The sequence below is a fragment of the Lipotes vexillifer genome, unplaced genomic scaffold, assembly GCF_000442215.2.
Source record: "Lipotes vexillifer unplaced genomic scaffold, Lipotes_vexillifer_v1.1 scaffold671, whole genome shotgun sequence".
Classification (NCBI taxonomy): Eukaryota; Metazoa; Chordata; class Mammalia; order Artiodactyla; family Lipotidae; genus Lipotes; species Lipotes vexillifer.
The window spans coordinates 2,208,091-2,224,216 of NW_006782851.1; the positions used below are offsets into that span (position 1 = coordinate 2,208,091).

At 41.4% G+C, this 16,126-nt stretch overlaps 1 protein-coding gene across 1 annotated transcript in view; it reads right to left on the minus strand.

Annotated features, from left to right (window-relative positions):
- TMEM132D (transmembrane protein 132D) overlaps positions 1–16,126 on the minus strand; it is a 697,263-nt gene that overhangs the window by 390,529 nt on the left and 290,608 nt on the right. The window contains exon 3 of the mRNA XM_007455447.1: positions 1,683–1,829. Coding sequence (XP_007455509.1) covers positions 1,683–1,829 — 147 coding nt within the window. The remainder of the gene's footprint in view (positions 1–1,682; positions 1,830–16,126) is intronic.

Here is a 16,126-nt window from a genome sequence, read left to right on the forward strand (position 1 = left end):
GCCTTATTTGATCCATAAAAAGGCAGCTTACACTTTATACCTTAATGGGGATGAGCTGCCCTTGGAAAGTTTCCTTATTTCTCCATGCCCAAGACGAAGTGAATGAATACTTAGCCAGAAATTTAATAAAATGTTTCAAAACGGTTCAAATCTCTCTGCATTTCATATGTTAACACTACAATCACTACTACTCCCACTAACCCGCAGAGTAAACAGCAAGAAGAAACGAGGGAAAATCAGCACATTGGTTGAGACTCCTCTCCCAAATCCCCCCACTCTTTCTGGTAAATAAGAGTAAAATATCTATCCACCTATCATCTATCATCTATCTATCTATCATCTATCTATCTATATCCATCTCGTCTACCTATCTATCATTATCTATCTACCGAGCTACCTACCTATCTGCCTATCTATCTATCCTTCCTAATTTCTGCTAACTTCGCAACACAAAGGAAACCTTTCATGGAGGTGGCATCTCATTTCCCAAATCATATCACTGGCACAGACACCTTTGGAAGTGAGCTTATTTGTAAGCTCATGAAGGTACGCCGTGTGGCACAACATTACTATGTAAACGTTTGGGGCAGAATTCAGATACAGACGACTTCTTTTCCCCTCTCATCTGCTCTACAAGCAAATCTTCAAGAAAAACATCTTGAAACACTGCTCACAAAAGCAAAGTCACAGGCCAGAGCTTGACGGTTGATAACCCGAATCCCAGAGCACCCACACGAAACAGAGGAGCACAGAGCGAAATCCACATCACACCACCCCCAAACTGGCATCCAATGCTCTTTGGAAATAAACCCCCAAAAAGCAGAATAGCCATCAGCTGAGATTCATGACCTCTATATTAGAATAAATAATGGAAAATAAATATTTTCCAAACATTGAGCTATAAAGTTCAAAAAGCTGACTCCTGAAATAATGCTACATACCTAGGATTGATCCATTCATAATTATTTCAATTGCCAGCAACACAGAGGGCAAAAATCAACCAACCTAAAAGTGGCAAAAACCAGATCAGAAATATTCTGGAGCCACAAATGAGGTTTCGGGAAACAGAAATAAATCAAGAACCACTGAGTTTCCAAGTCTCTGCCCAGCTGTGAAGAGAATGTTTCTAACTTGGTGGGTATCAGAGACAGAGTCACAATTCCCTATAATTCCACAGCAGATCATTCACAGGCCCATCAGAAAATCCCAGCACAAAATGCAATCCACGCATTATATTTAAATCGAAACGGCAAATGTGAAAGGCAACTTTGTGTGCCACGAGATCTATAAGCTCTGGGTGTTTTGTTTTACAACAAACTGTTGTCTGAAACACTTGCAAAATGGGCCATTTTATCAGAACTGCCCTTTTCGTTTTGCCTAATCATCTGGAATAGAAAGAGGCCGTGTTGCAGTGGAACATCATTTCGAGATAAATTCCATTTGCATGGAGTAGTCCCTGCAGGTGACCGGGAACTGTGCTGGGATTGTAAGTAGGTCCACTGTGAATAACAGCCCACCTTTTTCCAAGTAAAGGATTCTATCCATCTCACCTGGAAGCACTAATAAAACAGACGACGCTCCCCCAAGTGCAAACTGCGGTGAAAGTGGCTGTCAGCAAATTTGGGAAAAAGGAGGCCATGGTTGCAGCTAATCTGAATATATGGCAGGCCACTGGGACTCACCTGTTTTCCGAGCCAGCTGATTTCTTCTGACAAACGATGACAGCTGGTGTGTACTTTCCAGCGTAATCCGTGCTCTTCTTAACCTCCCACACAGAAGGGCTGCTGGCTCTCACCCCAATGATGTTCATGCCTTTCATCACCTTTACCCTGTTGGAGACAGCAAAATGCACAGCTGAGACGGCTCTGGGGCATCCCTGGGTTACCGCTGCTTCCAGGGACACAGTGCACTTAATGGCCCATTGTCGCCTGCCAGGTGTAAGCTCATGTTTAATAGAATTTAATCACACACTGACAATCCCCTTCCAGTCCATCTGCCCTAATTTCCCCCCGAGTCATTCCTTCCTTTAACAGAGGAGCTAGGAACAGTACACTGACATAGGCAAGCATCAGGCACATAAAGAAACAGAGTAACGCTGTGCTAGTGGAAGGCTTTACTTTTAAGAAAATTAACTGAATACCCCTAGACTGTTAAAACTAAATAGAAAAAGGAAATTCATTAACACTGCAAAAGTGGAATTAAAAATAACAATGCACATTCATTGAATGCCTTTTCCATGCCAGGCACTGATGGACCGTTCCTCTGTATTATCTCATCTAATTTCCCAAGCAACGTTCCAAGTTCAAAGGTGGGGAGGGGCTGCAGCCCACACAGGTTTGGGAATCATGATGGTTCATAGCAAACACAGGTGCTGAGAGGTGCACAGAGGCGCCTGACTTCTACGCTTAGGCCCCTCCCATGACATCATCATCATCATTGTCATCAGCAGGACCATCATCCCATCATCATCACTACCACAACAGACCAGGCGCTCTGCCGAGTTCACGGCACTTTTATCTCATTTCACTCTCACACACGGCCTGTGAGGTCAGTACCATTTTAATTTTCACTGACCAGCTGAGCAACCAGGGGGATCAGGTGGCAGGTGACCCAGGATTTGAAACGGCTCCCAACCACAGTGCCGGTCCAACCAGGCTCAGTGCTTTCCTTGGCATCACATAAAATTTCCCGGTGCTGAAGCCACTTACATGACCTGCTCAAGTCCTTCATTACCCAACACTGGCCAGTGCCTGTCCTGAGACCTAACATCTGCTTAGACTTTAGACAAATTTGCCAAAGCAGGTGTGCCCTCCATCACAGACTTGGCTTATTATTTCTCTCTTCCATTCACTTATTCCTTCCTTGCTTCATTCACGGAGAGGGCCAGGTGACACGCTTATAGGTTTTTCTCTAGGATATCAGAGAAGCCGGATGAGAGAGCCGGAAGGATGTGCAGCAACACTGGTTTCCTAGTATGCCCTAATGTTTCTCTAAGAGATTTCAAGTGAAAAAAGATATATGGGACCCCCCCCCCTCCCCGATTACCCAGAAGGAGAAGAAAGGTTCTGGAGGTGGAATTAATCACCGATGCCTAAGGATTTAATCAACCATGACCATGTAGTGAAGCCACCATTAAAATCCAGAAGGAGGGGTTTCAGAGAGTCTCCAGGGCGCTGAAGAAGAAAGCCACTACGTGCGACCATGCTGGGCTCCAGACTCCAAGAGGACTGACGTTTCTTTGTTCTCGACCTCACCCTATGAATCTCTTCATCCGGCTGTTGGTTCCTGTGCTTTAATATCTTCGGTAATAAAGCACTCATCTGCCGTGTGGCTGACAGAGCCATGGTGCTTTGGCCTGAGCCTCAGAGGTGGGAGAGCCAAGGTCAGGAAATTGGACCACCAAAGACCTCCCAGCCCCATGGAATATCACTCGGTGAGAGCTCTCCCAGAGATCTCCATCTCAGCGCTAAGACCCAGCTCCACCCAAGGACCAGCAAGCGCCAGTGCTGGACGCCCTATGCCAAACAACTAGCAAGACAGGAACACAAACCCATCCATTAGCACAGAGGCTGCCTAAAATCATAAGTTCACAGACATCCCAAAACACACCACCGGATGCAGCCCTGCCCACCAGAAAGACATGATCCAGGCCCACCCACCAGAAGACAGACACCAGTCCCCTCAACCAGGAAGCCTACACAAGCCACTGAACCAACCTTATCCACTGGGGCTCAGACACCAAAAACAACAGGAACTATGAACCTGCAGCCTGTGAAAAGGAGACCCCAAACACTAGGTTAAGCAAAATGGGAAGCCAGAGCAATACACAGATGAAGGAGCAAGGTAAAAATCCACCAAACCAAACAAATGAAGAGGAAATCCACAGTCTACCTGAAAAAGAATTCAGAGTAATTATAGTAAAGATGATCCAAAATCTTGGAAATAGAATGGAGAAAATACAAGAAAGGTTTAACGAGGACCTAGAAGAACAAAGGAGCAAACAAACAGTGATGAACAACACAATAAATGAAATTAAAAATTCTCTAGAAGGAATCAATAGCAGAATAACTGAGGCAGAAGAACGGGTAAGTGACCTGGAAGATAAAACAGTGGAAAGAACTACTGCAGAGCAGAATAAAGAAAAAAGAATGAAAAGAACTGAGGACAGTCTCAGAGACCTCTGGGACAGCATTAAACTCACCAACATTCGAATTACAGGGGTTCCAGAAGAAGAAGAGAAAAAGAAAGGGACTGAGAAAATATTTGAGGAGATTACAGTTGAAAACTTCCCTAATATGGGAAAGGACACAGTGAATCAAGTTCAAGACGTGCAGAGAGTCCCATACAGGATAAATCCAAGGAGAACCACGCCAAGACACATATTAATCAAACTGTCAAAAACTAAATACAAAGAAAGCATATTAAAAGCAGCAAGGGAAAAACAACCGCTCAAAAATTAAATACAAAGGAAAAATATTAAAAGCAGCAAGTGAAAAGCAACAAATAACACACAAGGGAATCCCCATAAGGTTAACAGCTGATCTTTCAGCAGAAGCTCTGCAAGCCAGAAGGGAGCGGCAGGACATACTTAAAGTGATGAAAGAGAAAAACCCACAATCAAGATTACCCAGCAAGGATCTCATTCAGATTCGACAGAGAAATTAAAACCTTTACAGACAAGCAAAAGCTAAGAGAATTCAGCACCAGCAAACCAGCTTTACCACAAATGCTAAAGAAACTCCTCCTTGCAGGAAACACAAGAGAAGGAAAAGACTTACAATAACAAACCCAAAACAATTAAGAAACTGGGAATAGGAACATACATATTGATAATTCCCTTACATGTAAATGGATTAAATGCTCCAACCAAAAGACACAGACCGGCTGAATGGATACAAAAACAAGACCCATAGATATGCTGTCTACAAGAGACCCACTTCAGACCTAGAGACACATACAGGCTGAAACTGAAGGGATGGAAAAAGATATTCCATGCAAATGGAAATCAAAAGAAAGCTGGAGTAGCAATTCTCATATCAGACAAAGTAGACTTCAAAATAAAGACTATTAGAAGAGACAAAGTAGGACACCACACAATGATCAAGGGATCGATCCAAGATGAAAATGTAACAATTGTAAATATTTATGCACCCAACATAGGAGCACCTCAATACAGAAGGCAAATGCTAACAGCCATAAAAGAGGAAATCGACAGTAACAGTCATAGCAAGGGACTTTAACGCCCCACTTTCACCAATGGACAGGTCATCCAAAATGAAAATAAATAAGGAAACACAAGCTTTAAATGACCCATTAAACAAGATGGACTAAACTGACATTTGTAGGACATTCCACCCAAAAACAACAGAATACACTTTCTTCTCAAGTGCTCATGGAACATTCACCAGGACAGATCATATCTTGGGTCACAAATGAAGTCTTGGTAAATTTAAGAAAACTGAAATCATATCAAGTGGCTTTTCTAACCACAATGCTATGAGACTAGATATCAATTACAGGAAAAAAATGTTAAAAATACAAACATATGGAGGCTAAACAATACGTTACTAAATAACCAAGAGGTCACTGAAGAAATCAAGGAGGAAATCAAAAAATACCTAGAGACAAATGACAATGAAAACATGACAACCCAAAACCTATGCGATGCAGCAAAAGCAGTTCTAAGAGGGAAGTTTATACCAATACAATCCTAGCTCAAGAAACAAGAAAAATCTCAAATAAACAACCTAACCTTACACCTAAATCAATTAGAGAAAGAAGAACAAAAAACCCCCAAAGTTAGCAGAGGGAAAGAAATCATAAAGATCAGCTCAGAAATAAATGAAAAAGAAATGAAGGAAATGATAGCAAAGATCAATAAAACTAAAAGCTGGTTCTTTGAGAAGATAAACAAAATTGATAAACCATTAGCCAGACTCATCAAGAAAAAAAGGGAGAGGACTCAAATCAATAGAATTAGAAATGAAAAAGGAGAAGTAACAACTGACCCTCTAGAAATACAAAGGATCTGGAGGGATCACTACAAGCAACACTATATGCCAATAAAATGGACAACCCGGAAGAAACAGACAAATTCTTAGAAACGCACAACCTTCCAAGACTGACCCCCAGGACGAAACAGAAAATAGGAACAGATCATCACAAGCACTGAAATTGAAACTGTGATTAAAAATCTTCCAACAAACAAAAGCCCAGGACCAGATGGCTTCACAGGCGAATTCTACCAAACATTTAGAGAAGAGCTAACGCCCATCCTTCTCAAACTCTTCCAAAATACAGCAGAGGGAGGAACACTCCCAAACTCATTCTACGAGGCCACCATCACCCTGATACCAAAACCAGACAAAGACGTCACAAAGAAAGAAAACTACAGGCCAATATCACTGATGAACAAAGGTGCAAAAATCCTCAACAAAATACTAGCAAACAGAATCCAACAACACACTAAAACGATCGTACACCATGATCAAGTGGGCTTTACCCCAGGAATGCAAGGTTTCTTCAATATATGCAAACCAATCAATGTGATACACCATATTAACAAACTGAAAGATAAAAACCTTATGACAAACTCAATAAATGCAGAAAACGCTTTTGATAAAATTTACGATAACAGCCCTCCAGAAAGTAGACATAGAGGGAACTTACCTCAACATAATAAAGGCCATATATGACAAGCCAACATCATTCTCAATGGTGAAAAACTGAAACCATTTTCTCTAAAATCAGGAACAAGACAAGGATGTCCACAAAACCACTATTATTCAACATAGTTTTGGAAGCTTTAGTCACAGCAATCAGAGAAGAAAAAGAAATAAAAGGAATCCAAATCAGAAAAGAAGAAATAAAGCTGTCACTGTTTGCAGATGACATGATACTAAACATAGAGAATCCTAAAGATGCTACCGGGAAACTACTAGAGCTAGTCAGTGAATTTGGTAAAGTAGCAGGATACAAAATCAATGCACAGAAATCTCTTGCATACCTATACACGAATGATGAAAAAATCTGAAAGAGAAATTAAGGAAACACTCCCATTTACCACTGTAACAAAAAGAATAAAATACCTAGGAATATACTACCTAAGGAGACAAAAGACCTGTATGCAGAAAACTGTAAGACACTGATGAAAGAAATTAAAGGTGATACAAACAGATGGAGAGATACACCATGTTCTTGGATTGGAAGAATCAACATTGTGAAAATGACTCTACTACTCTACTAAAGCAATCTACAGATTCAATGCAATCCCTATCAAACTACCAAAGGCATTCTGCACAGAATTAGAACCAAAAATTGCACAATTTGTATGGAAACACAAAAGACCCCCAATAGCCAAAGCAATCCTGAGAAAGAGAAACAGAGCTGGAGAAATCAGGCTCCTGGACTTCAGACTATACTACAAAGCTACAGTAATCAAGACAGTATGGTACTGGCACAAAGACAGAAATATAGATCAATGGAACAGGATATAAAGCCCAGAGATAAACCCATGCACATATGGTCACCTTATCTTTGATAAAGGAGGCAAGAATATACAAATGCAAAAAGACAGCCTCTTCAGTAAGTGGTGCTGGGAAAACTGGACAGCTACATGTAAAGGAATGAAATTAGAACACTTCCTAACACCATACACAAAAAATAAACTCAAAATGGATTAAAGACCTAAATGTAAGGCCAGACACTATAAAACTCTTAGAGGAAAACATAGGAAGAACACTCTTTTACATAAATCACAACAAGATCCTTTTTGACCCACCTCCTAGAGAAATGGAAATAAAACCAAAAATAAACAAATGGGACCTAATGAAACTTAAAAGCTTTTGCACAGCAAAGGAAACCATAAACAAGACGAAAAGACAACCCTCAGAATGGGAGAAAATATTTGCAAACGAAGCAACTGACAAAGGATTAATATACAAGAAGCTCATGCAGCTCAATATCAAAAAAACAAACATCCCAATCCAAAATTGTGCAGAAAACCTAAATAGACATTTCTCCAAAGAAGATATACAGATAGCCAACAAACACATGAAAGGATGCTCAACATCACTAATTATTAGAGAAATGCAAATCAAAACTACAATGAGGTATTGCCTCACACCAGTCAGAAGGGCCATCATCAAAAAGTCTACAAACAATAAATGCTGGAGAGGGCGTGGAGAAAAGGGAACCCTGCTACACTGTTGGTGGGAATGTAAACTGATACAGCCACTATGGAGAACAGTATGGAGGTTCCTTAAAAAACTACAAATAGAACTACCATATGACCCAGCAATCCCACTACTGGGCATATACCCTGAGAAAACCATAATTCGAAAAGACTCATGTATCACAGTGTTCACTGCAGCACTATTTACAGTAGCCAGGACATGGAAGCAACCTAGGTGTTCATCGACAGATGAATGGATAAAGAAGATGTGGCATATATATACAATGGAATATTCCTCAGCCATAAAAAGAAACGAAATTGAGTTATTTGTAGTGAGGTGGATGGACCTAGAGTCTGTCATACAGAGTGAAGTAAGTCAGAAAGAGAAAAACAAATACCGTGCTAACACATGTATATGGAATCTAAATTTTAAAAAAAAGGTTCTGAAGAACATAGGAGCAGGACAGGAATAAAGACGCAGATGTAGAGAATGGACTTGAGGACACGGGGAGGGGGAAGGGGAAGCTGGGACGAAGTGAGAGAGTGGCATGGACATATACACACTACCAAACGTAAAATAGCTAGCTAGCGGGAAGCAGCCGCAGAGCACAGGGAGGTCAGCTCGGTGCTTTGTGACCACCTAGAGGGGTGGGAGGGAGACGCAAGAGGGAGGAGATACGGGGATATATGTATACATATAGCTGATGCAGTCTTTTATACAGCAGAAACTAACACAACATTATAAAGCAATTGTAGTCCAATAAAGATGTTAAAATAAAAACATATATGGAATGGAAGGGATATAGTAAAAGGACAATGCAATACATCGCAAACAGTTAGATGTATAAACTGCTGAAAAAATTCATGTATCCTGTTGTGTCTTCTTTTCTTAGTCCCTTGAGGAAAATAAAAAGGGTTTTGAAGCAAGAAAGCCAGGGGACAAATGGGGCAGGGTGATGGGTGACTGGGTGGGAGATGCTGCCAGGAGGGGCATCCCGGGAGGAGGTACACTCCCCAGATTTACAACCGTGGTACCTGTATGAACACAGAGGCAAGGACGTGGGTCCTGAGCCCGTCTCTTAAAACGTCACTCTTATCATCAGAGGAGATGATCCAGGCCACCCCCTGATATGAGGAGCAAGGTGGGAGGAGCAGATGATGTGTTTAGGACTGGCGCTTGGCGAGAAAAGGACATGCCTAATAGAACTAAGAACGCTCTCTCCCACAGAAACAGCTTGAAGACATATTGTGCAGAAGAGTTAACATGGCAGCTCTGAGACCACCGCCCTAGAAAGGCCTACTGGCAAGGCTGGCCCCTGACTGGCATCTGGAAACTTGGATTTCAGGAGGGGTTCCCCAACTCCTTAATAAGAGGGGAACACCGAGCCTATGCTTTTTGTACAAACAATATAGCTGCTGCTGGACACCTGCTTTCTTTCTGGTGGTCTGGAGGTATGGTGCCTGCCAGGCAATGGTGCCCAGGGGACCCGCCCCCAGTAAAAATTCTTGGCCCCTAGGCTTGGATGAGCTTTTCAGACAGACAACAATTTACCCCTCTTGTCACAACTAATTGCTGGAGGGGTGAAGGTCATCCTGTATGATTCCCTGGGAGAGGACTGTCCTGGGCTTGTGCCTGGTTCCCCCAGACTCCGCCCCATGTGCCTTTTTCCTTTGCTGAATTTGCTTTGTGTCCTTTTGCTGTAATAAATCTTAGCAATGATTATGACTCTACACTGAGTCCTGTTGAGTTTTCCTAGGAAGTCATCAAACACAGGGGTGATCTTGGGGACCCCAAAACACATACTGATTTGATTGGTCTACAAAGACAAGAGGAATCGCTTCTCACATGTGGCCCCCAGGGCTAAAGCTAGCATTTTTAGAAGGTGAATGCCATGTAAAAATGTTTTGTGTTGGGCTTCCCTGGTGGCGCAGTGGTTGAGAGTCCGCCTGCCGATGCGGGGGACAGGGGTTCGTGCCCAGGTCCGTGAGGATCCCGCATGCTGCGGGGCGGTGAGACCGTGAGCCATGGCCACTGAGCCTGCGTGTCCGGAGCCTGGGCTCCGCAACGGGAGAGGTCACGATGGTGAGAGGCCCGCGTACCGCAAAAAAAAAAAAAAAAAAAAATCTTTTGTGTTGTAAATAATCCTTGTAGAAGCCAACGTTTTGAACGCAGTCATTTATAAATTGGGAATTGCATGCACAGGCCAGAAAGCCATCTGACCTTTTGGTGACACATGCTATGATTCCTCATTTAAACTGTAAGCAAACAAGATGGGGTGATGAAAAAAAGTTCAATTCACTACGGACAGCTGCTATTATATTAAGATGAATTCTAAGTGCTGTCCCAATTACTGTGTACTGGAATTTTACTGAATCAAATTTGCTTTAAATAAATAGGTCATCAACCTGGATTTGGCAATCTTTTTATCATACAGGAGCTATCAGTAGCTAGGCCTTTTCTGATACAGAATGGGCTCTTATTTTTCTTAAATTTTATTCACAGGTAGGTAACTTGGAATTCAGATAATGTTTCTCCAATGAATCATTTTTAAGTTCTTAGGAAATAACATGGTTGCATATTTAACCCAGAAGCACCCGATATCTGTTGCTAATATTTCTAGGGCAGCCACACAAAGTTCTAATTTATAGCATTATTTCTCAGGGGAGATTCTGAAATTTAGGGCAGGGCAATAGGAAATTGTCTTTTGTAGACACAATGTTCTCATAAGAGAAGACACATGTCTACAGCATATTTCAGATGTTCTGAACTGGATAAGGGGGCCCTGATCAAGAGACACCACTGAACAGAGTATGTACAGCAAGAATGAATGTGTGCAAGAAATCGAATGGTTATTTCTCAGAGACACATCTATGTTATGATACACTGAACACGGTTTATGTTGGGTTCATAGTTTTGAAACACTTAGAGCTGTAAGTGGCGGTGTTTTGGAACTATTAAGATAATCCTTAGAGAATGTGAAATTTGGCTTCACTGGGTCTGAACCAAATGCTAATTACTTCCTTTGTTTATGACAGCTGAGTTACTTACATTCATTAGTGGGTTTTATAACCTACTTGTGGTTCAATAAATACAGGTTACACTGACAGCTTCATTACACAGAGATAAACATAGCACTTGATTTCCAAAGACATTTGTTATATATTTACACTTAATAATATATCTACTATAGTGATTTGGGGAAAAGCCATAATTTCCGCACCACAGAACGCACATGCATTGTGGACTGGAATCAACAATGCTTGGCTTAAAACACAACAGAGCTACTGTGTGTGTGTGTGTGTGTGTGTGTGTGTGTGCGTGTGCGTGCATGCGTGCATGTGTGTATATATATACACACACACATATACACACACACAAATATATCCATATGTAGACATATATACAAATGCAAACATAAAAACACATGCATATATATGCACACAAATATAAACAGATATACACACAGACATACACACACATACACATACACATATACACACACGTATATACACGGATATATACATGGACATATATACACACATATACACATACATACATATATACACATACATATACACACATATAGACATATATACACACACAGACACAAACATATGCACACAGTGACATATACACACATGCACACACATAGACATATATACATGGACATACATGTAGGCACAATACGTATATATACACATACACACATACATACACACATACATTTATACACACATACACAACACATATACACACAGAGATATACAGGCACTCGCATAAACACACATTATGCATGCATATACACACATACGTATATACAGACACATGCCCATATACAAACACACGTACATACACACATATATGTGTGCATGTGTGTGCTCCAAGCACAGTATCCAGCAACAACGACAACAGCCAGCAGCGTGGGATACGAGCTGTGGTGTACACATTTTGTTTCTGCTCCACCACATCCCACCTCTCATATGCTGGGTAACAGAAGGATGCAATACACTGCCAGGTGTTGTGGGTTTAGTTAAGTGGCATCCTTTCCGATTAACTGATGGGAAACCTGTCTTTCCCCACTTGGAAATTATCCACATTTATGCACATATTCAGAGTATTAAAAATTGCTATTGGAAAATTATAAATATTTATACTATAAACCTGAAAATATGCAATAAATATGAATGAGATTTTTTTTAATTTAAAAATTTAATTCTAGAGCTAAATGAGTCCTGTACATAATCCTCAGTCTTTCCAAGCATCTGGTTTTCTTCTGACTCTCAGTTCATTCATAAGAAGGTTCCAGGGACCCGTCTTTCCTAAGGGCACAAATTCAGAACAGATGCGGTGAGTAGAAATAGGACAGATGGGGCTGCACACCAAATGGGAAGCATACCCGCAGGATGAGTATGGTACCAATGGTTAGAAGCTTTGGAGGATGTGACGGTCGCCCCCTACCAGCACCCCTCCCCCCACCAGAACTTAAGATATAAATGCCTAAAGCAGGTCATGAATATTATGAGCAACACAAGGTGAGTAAACCAAACCTGTCTTTTGTTTGCTTATTTGGTCACTGGTTCATTCAACAAACACTTTCTGAGTCCCACCTGATTTCCAGGCATCATTCACAGTACTGGAAATTCATTAAGAATAAAACATACATGCTTCCTCTTGACATGGAACTAACATTGTAGTGGGAGAGACAGAACACACACACACACGCACTCACACACACATTTATTATGTTGATAAGTTCTATGAAGAAAAAGAAAGCAAGACAGGGAGATGGAGAACCCAGTATGGGGTGGCTATCTTAGAAGACTGGTTTTACTTTATTATCCACATACCTGCAAAATGGAAAAGCCAGCAACCAAACCATGTGGGCAAGTAGAAGGGAAAAGGGTACACTCTGGGGGGAAATTCTGCCACCCCAAAATGTGGCATTCAGATTATTTCAAGCTGAAAACAAACATGACCCAAAAGACTTAGGAAGAAACTTTGACCTTCCCCCTAACTGCCTGAAGAATTTTGATAGAGGGCCTGTTGCAGGAACTGAGCTGTCACCAGAGATACCTGCAAAGAACATGGACCAGGCGTGGTGAGGAGAACTCACAGAGGTCAGAGACCTCGCCGTGTGCCACTGCCCCTGCCTGGCCCAGCAAACATTTGTTCACCAAACATTTGCTTTTCCATCTCCATGTCAGCTGCCTTCCTCCCCACTAAAGTACTGAACTCCTACCCCCAACACCCTCTTTTGTCTTTAATTGAGAACGGTATTTAAGGTGATAGCTTCGGCCATACTGGCAACTTACTCAGCTTTTGTGGGCTCGCCCCTGTACACAGGTGGTTAAACTTCTGTTTGATTTTCTCCTGTTCCTCTGTTTCATCTCAATCTAATTCTTAGACCAGCCAGAAGAACCTAGAAGGGGAGAGGAAACTCTCCCCCCTCCCCAGCAATACACATTGGATATCTTCTAGATTTCATTTGATCTTTGCCTGGCATGTGAGCAGGGAGTACAATTCTCCTGGCTCCTACTGAAAATAGACCAACACCCAACAGTCAAAGATGCTATTTAAATGTTCCACAGCTCATTATGTGAGAGTCCAGTTTACGGATTCCTTAGGAAAACCAAAGCCTTGATATAGACAAGGTCGCTCAACACAGCCTCCCAATAAACGATGGCTGAGTTGGGAAGAGGTGGAAAAGGAATGCAGAAGATGTCGCACGAGCACATCACATTTCTGGAAAGACAGGGCAAGTTTTTTGCCTCATTGGTACCAAAGCATTAAGTGACCACACTCTCTGAACTTCCCATATGCGCATGATTAGAATAGGGCCACCTCATTCTTTAAATGCTACTGAATCTCCCATCGTGGAGTCATCAAATAAATCAGCATACATGCAAGAAAAAAAGTCCTATTCTTTGTCGAACATAATGAACTCTACAAGATACGGTGGGCCAAGTCCATAATGCCCGGTAAAGAATCATTTTTCTCATTATTATTATTATTATTATCTCCCTTGTTACACAGAAACCCCGACACCTATTTTGAATCATAAAATAGTCACTACCCAAAGCCCCGGTTTTCCTAAAAAAGCAAAACAAAGTGAAAAAAATCCATCTGTGCATTCTCGTGGGAGGCGGAGTTCACACTGGTCTTAGAAGTTCCATATTTCACCAAGGCCATAATCTCAGCAGAGCAAGGAGGATGAGCATTTGCAGAATAGCAAGTCTGAGCGGCCTTCCTCAGTAACTAGTGTTTGGGGACATTAGGCTCTCTTCCCTGTTCCCAGGGCACCGAGAGGCGCTGGGGGCTGGGATGTGTCTGGCTCCCGGGTTTGTCTCTTATGGGCCCCAATCCTCTAATTTCACTACAGCACATAACAGAGCTGGATTGCTGTTTTCTCTAAAGCCTTCAAGGTTACCAGGGTTTTAGAGGGACTGTTTAAATATACTTCTCTAATTAAGGGAAACATTCTAAACTAAAACCAGAACTATGGTTAACTAACATATTTTCAGGGACCCTTTTCTGAGGGATGGTTACTTTTTTTTTGTTTTAGAAATATTTTTATTTTTTTTTAAAATGTATTTAATTTTTTTTGGCTGCGTTGGGTCTTCGTTGCTGCTCACGGGCTTCAGTAGTTGTGGCACGTGGGATCAGTAGTGGTGGCTCGCGGGCTCTAGAGCACAGGCTCAGTAGTTGTGGCGCACGGGCTTAGTTGCTCTGCGGCATGTGGGATCTTCCCAGACCAGGGCTCAAACCCGTGTTCCCTGCATGGGCAGGTGGATTCTTAACCACTGCGCCACCAGGGAAGTCCCAAGGGATGGTTACTTTTTAATTAACATTTTTTTTCATTGAAAATAATCATATAGGCATGTTGGTGAATGTTCCAATATTACAAAGGGAGAAACACAAGAAGTTTCACTGCAGACTTCTCCCCAGTTTAGTGTCCATTTTCTGGGCGATCAACACGTTGAGAAATGTAGATCTTTAAAAAATAGCAATGGCAACACAGTGTACGCGCTTTTACGCATCTTATCTATACATATACTTAAAAATGTATCTTGTAGTACGTCTATATCAGCATTTAAAGATCCACTTCCTTGTATGCACTACTCCAGTGTGCAGATTTATTTGAACAAAATCTAATTGCCTGGTGTCATATGATGGACCCACAGGTGGCTTCCAATCTTTGCTACTACAATCTGTGCTTCAGAGAATTTCCATACACAACCAGCTTTGCACGCGCACACACAGCAGGTCTACAGTGTAAATTCCTAAGAAAAGAAACTGCCAAGTCAAAAGAGATGCCCATGTACAATTTTGATAGAACTTGCTAAATTACCACTCAGAGCGATTCTACCAATTTGCACGTTCACTCAGAGTGTCTTAACGTGTCTTTTTGGTCTAATAAAGACAATATTTCATTAAGTCTGGGGGGCACTGAATATTTTTTCATATCCCTATAACCTTTTTTACTAAATGCCTGTTCACATCCTTTGTCCATTTTTCTACTGTTTTGTTGGTCTCGTTTTTAATGTCTATTAGAAAACTGATTATTAAGGAAATTAGTCCCTTGATCCATCTGTAATTCATTTTAGTGCGAGAAGTGAGTGAAAAGGGGATCCAGCTTTACTTTTTACCCATATAGTTTCTACCAGCACTATTTATTACATGATTCACCCAGTATCTGTTGATTTAAAATGCCACCTTTAATATGCACTAAATTCATCTTTTTTAGCCTTACTTTTGGCATCTCCATTTGCTTTTGTCGATCTGTCTGCCTTCTCATGTGCCAGTACCCAAATGTTTTACACACAATAGCTTATGACGTTTTAATATCTGGCTGGGCTATTTCCTTCTTATTCTTTCCTTTTCTTCAGGAGTATCTTGATGCGTATTTTAATAGGAATCATTTCTGTCGGCACATTTTCAAAGGTGGCCTTTCA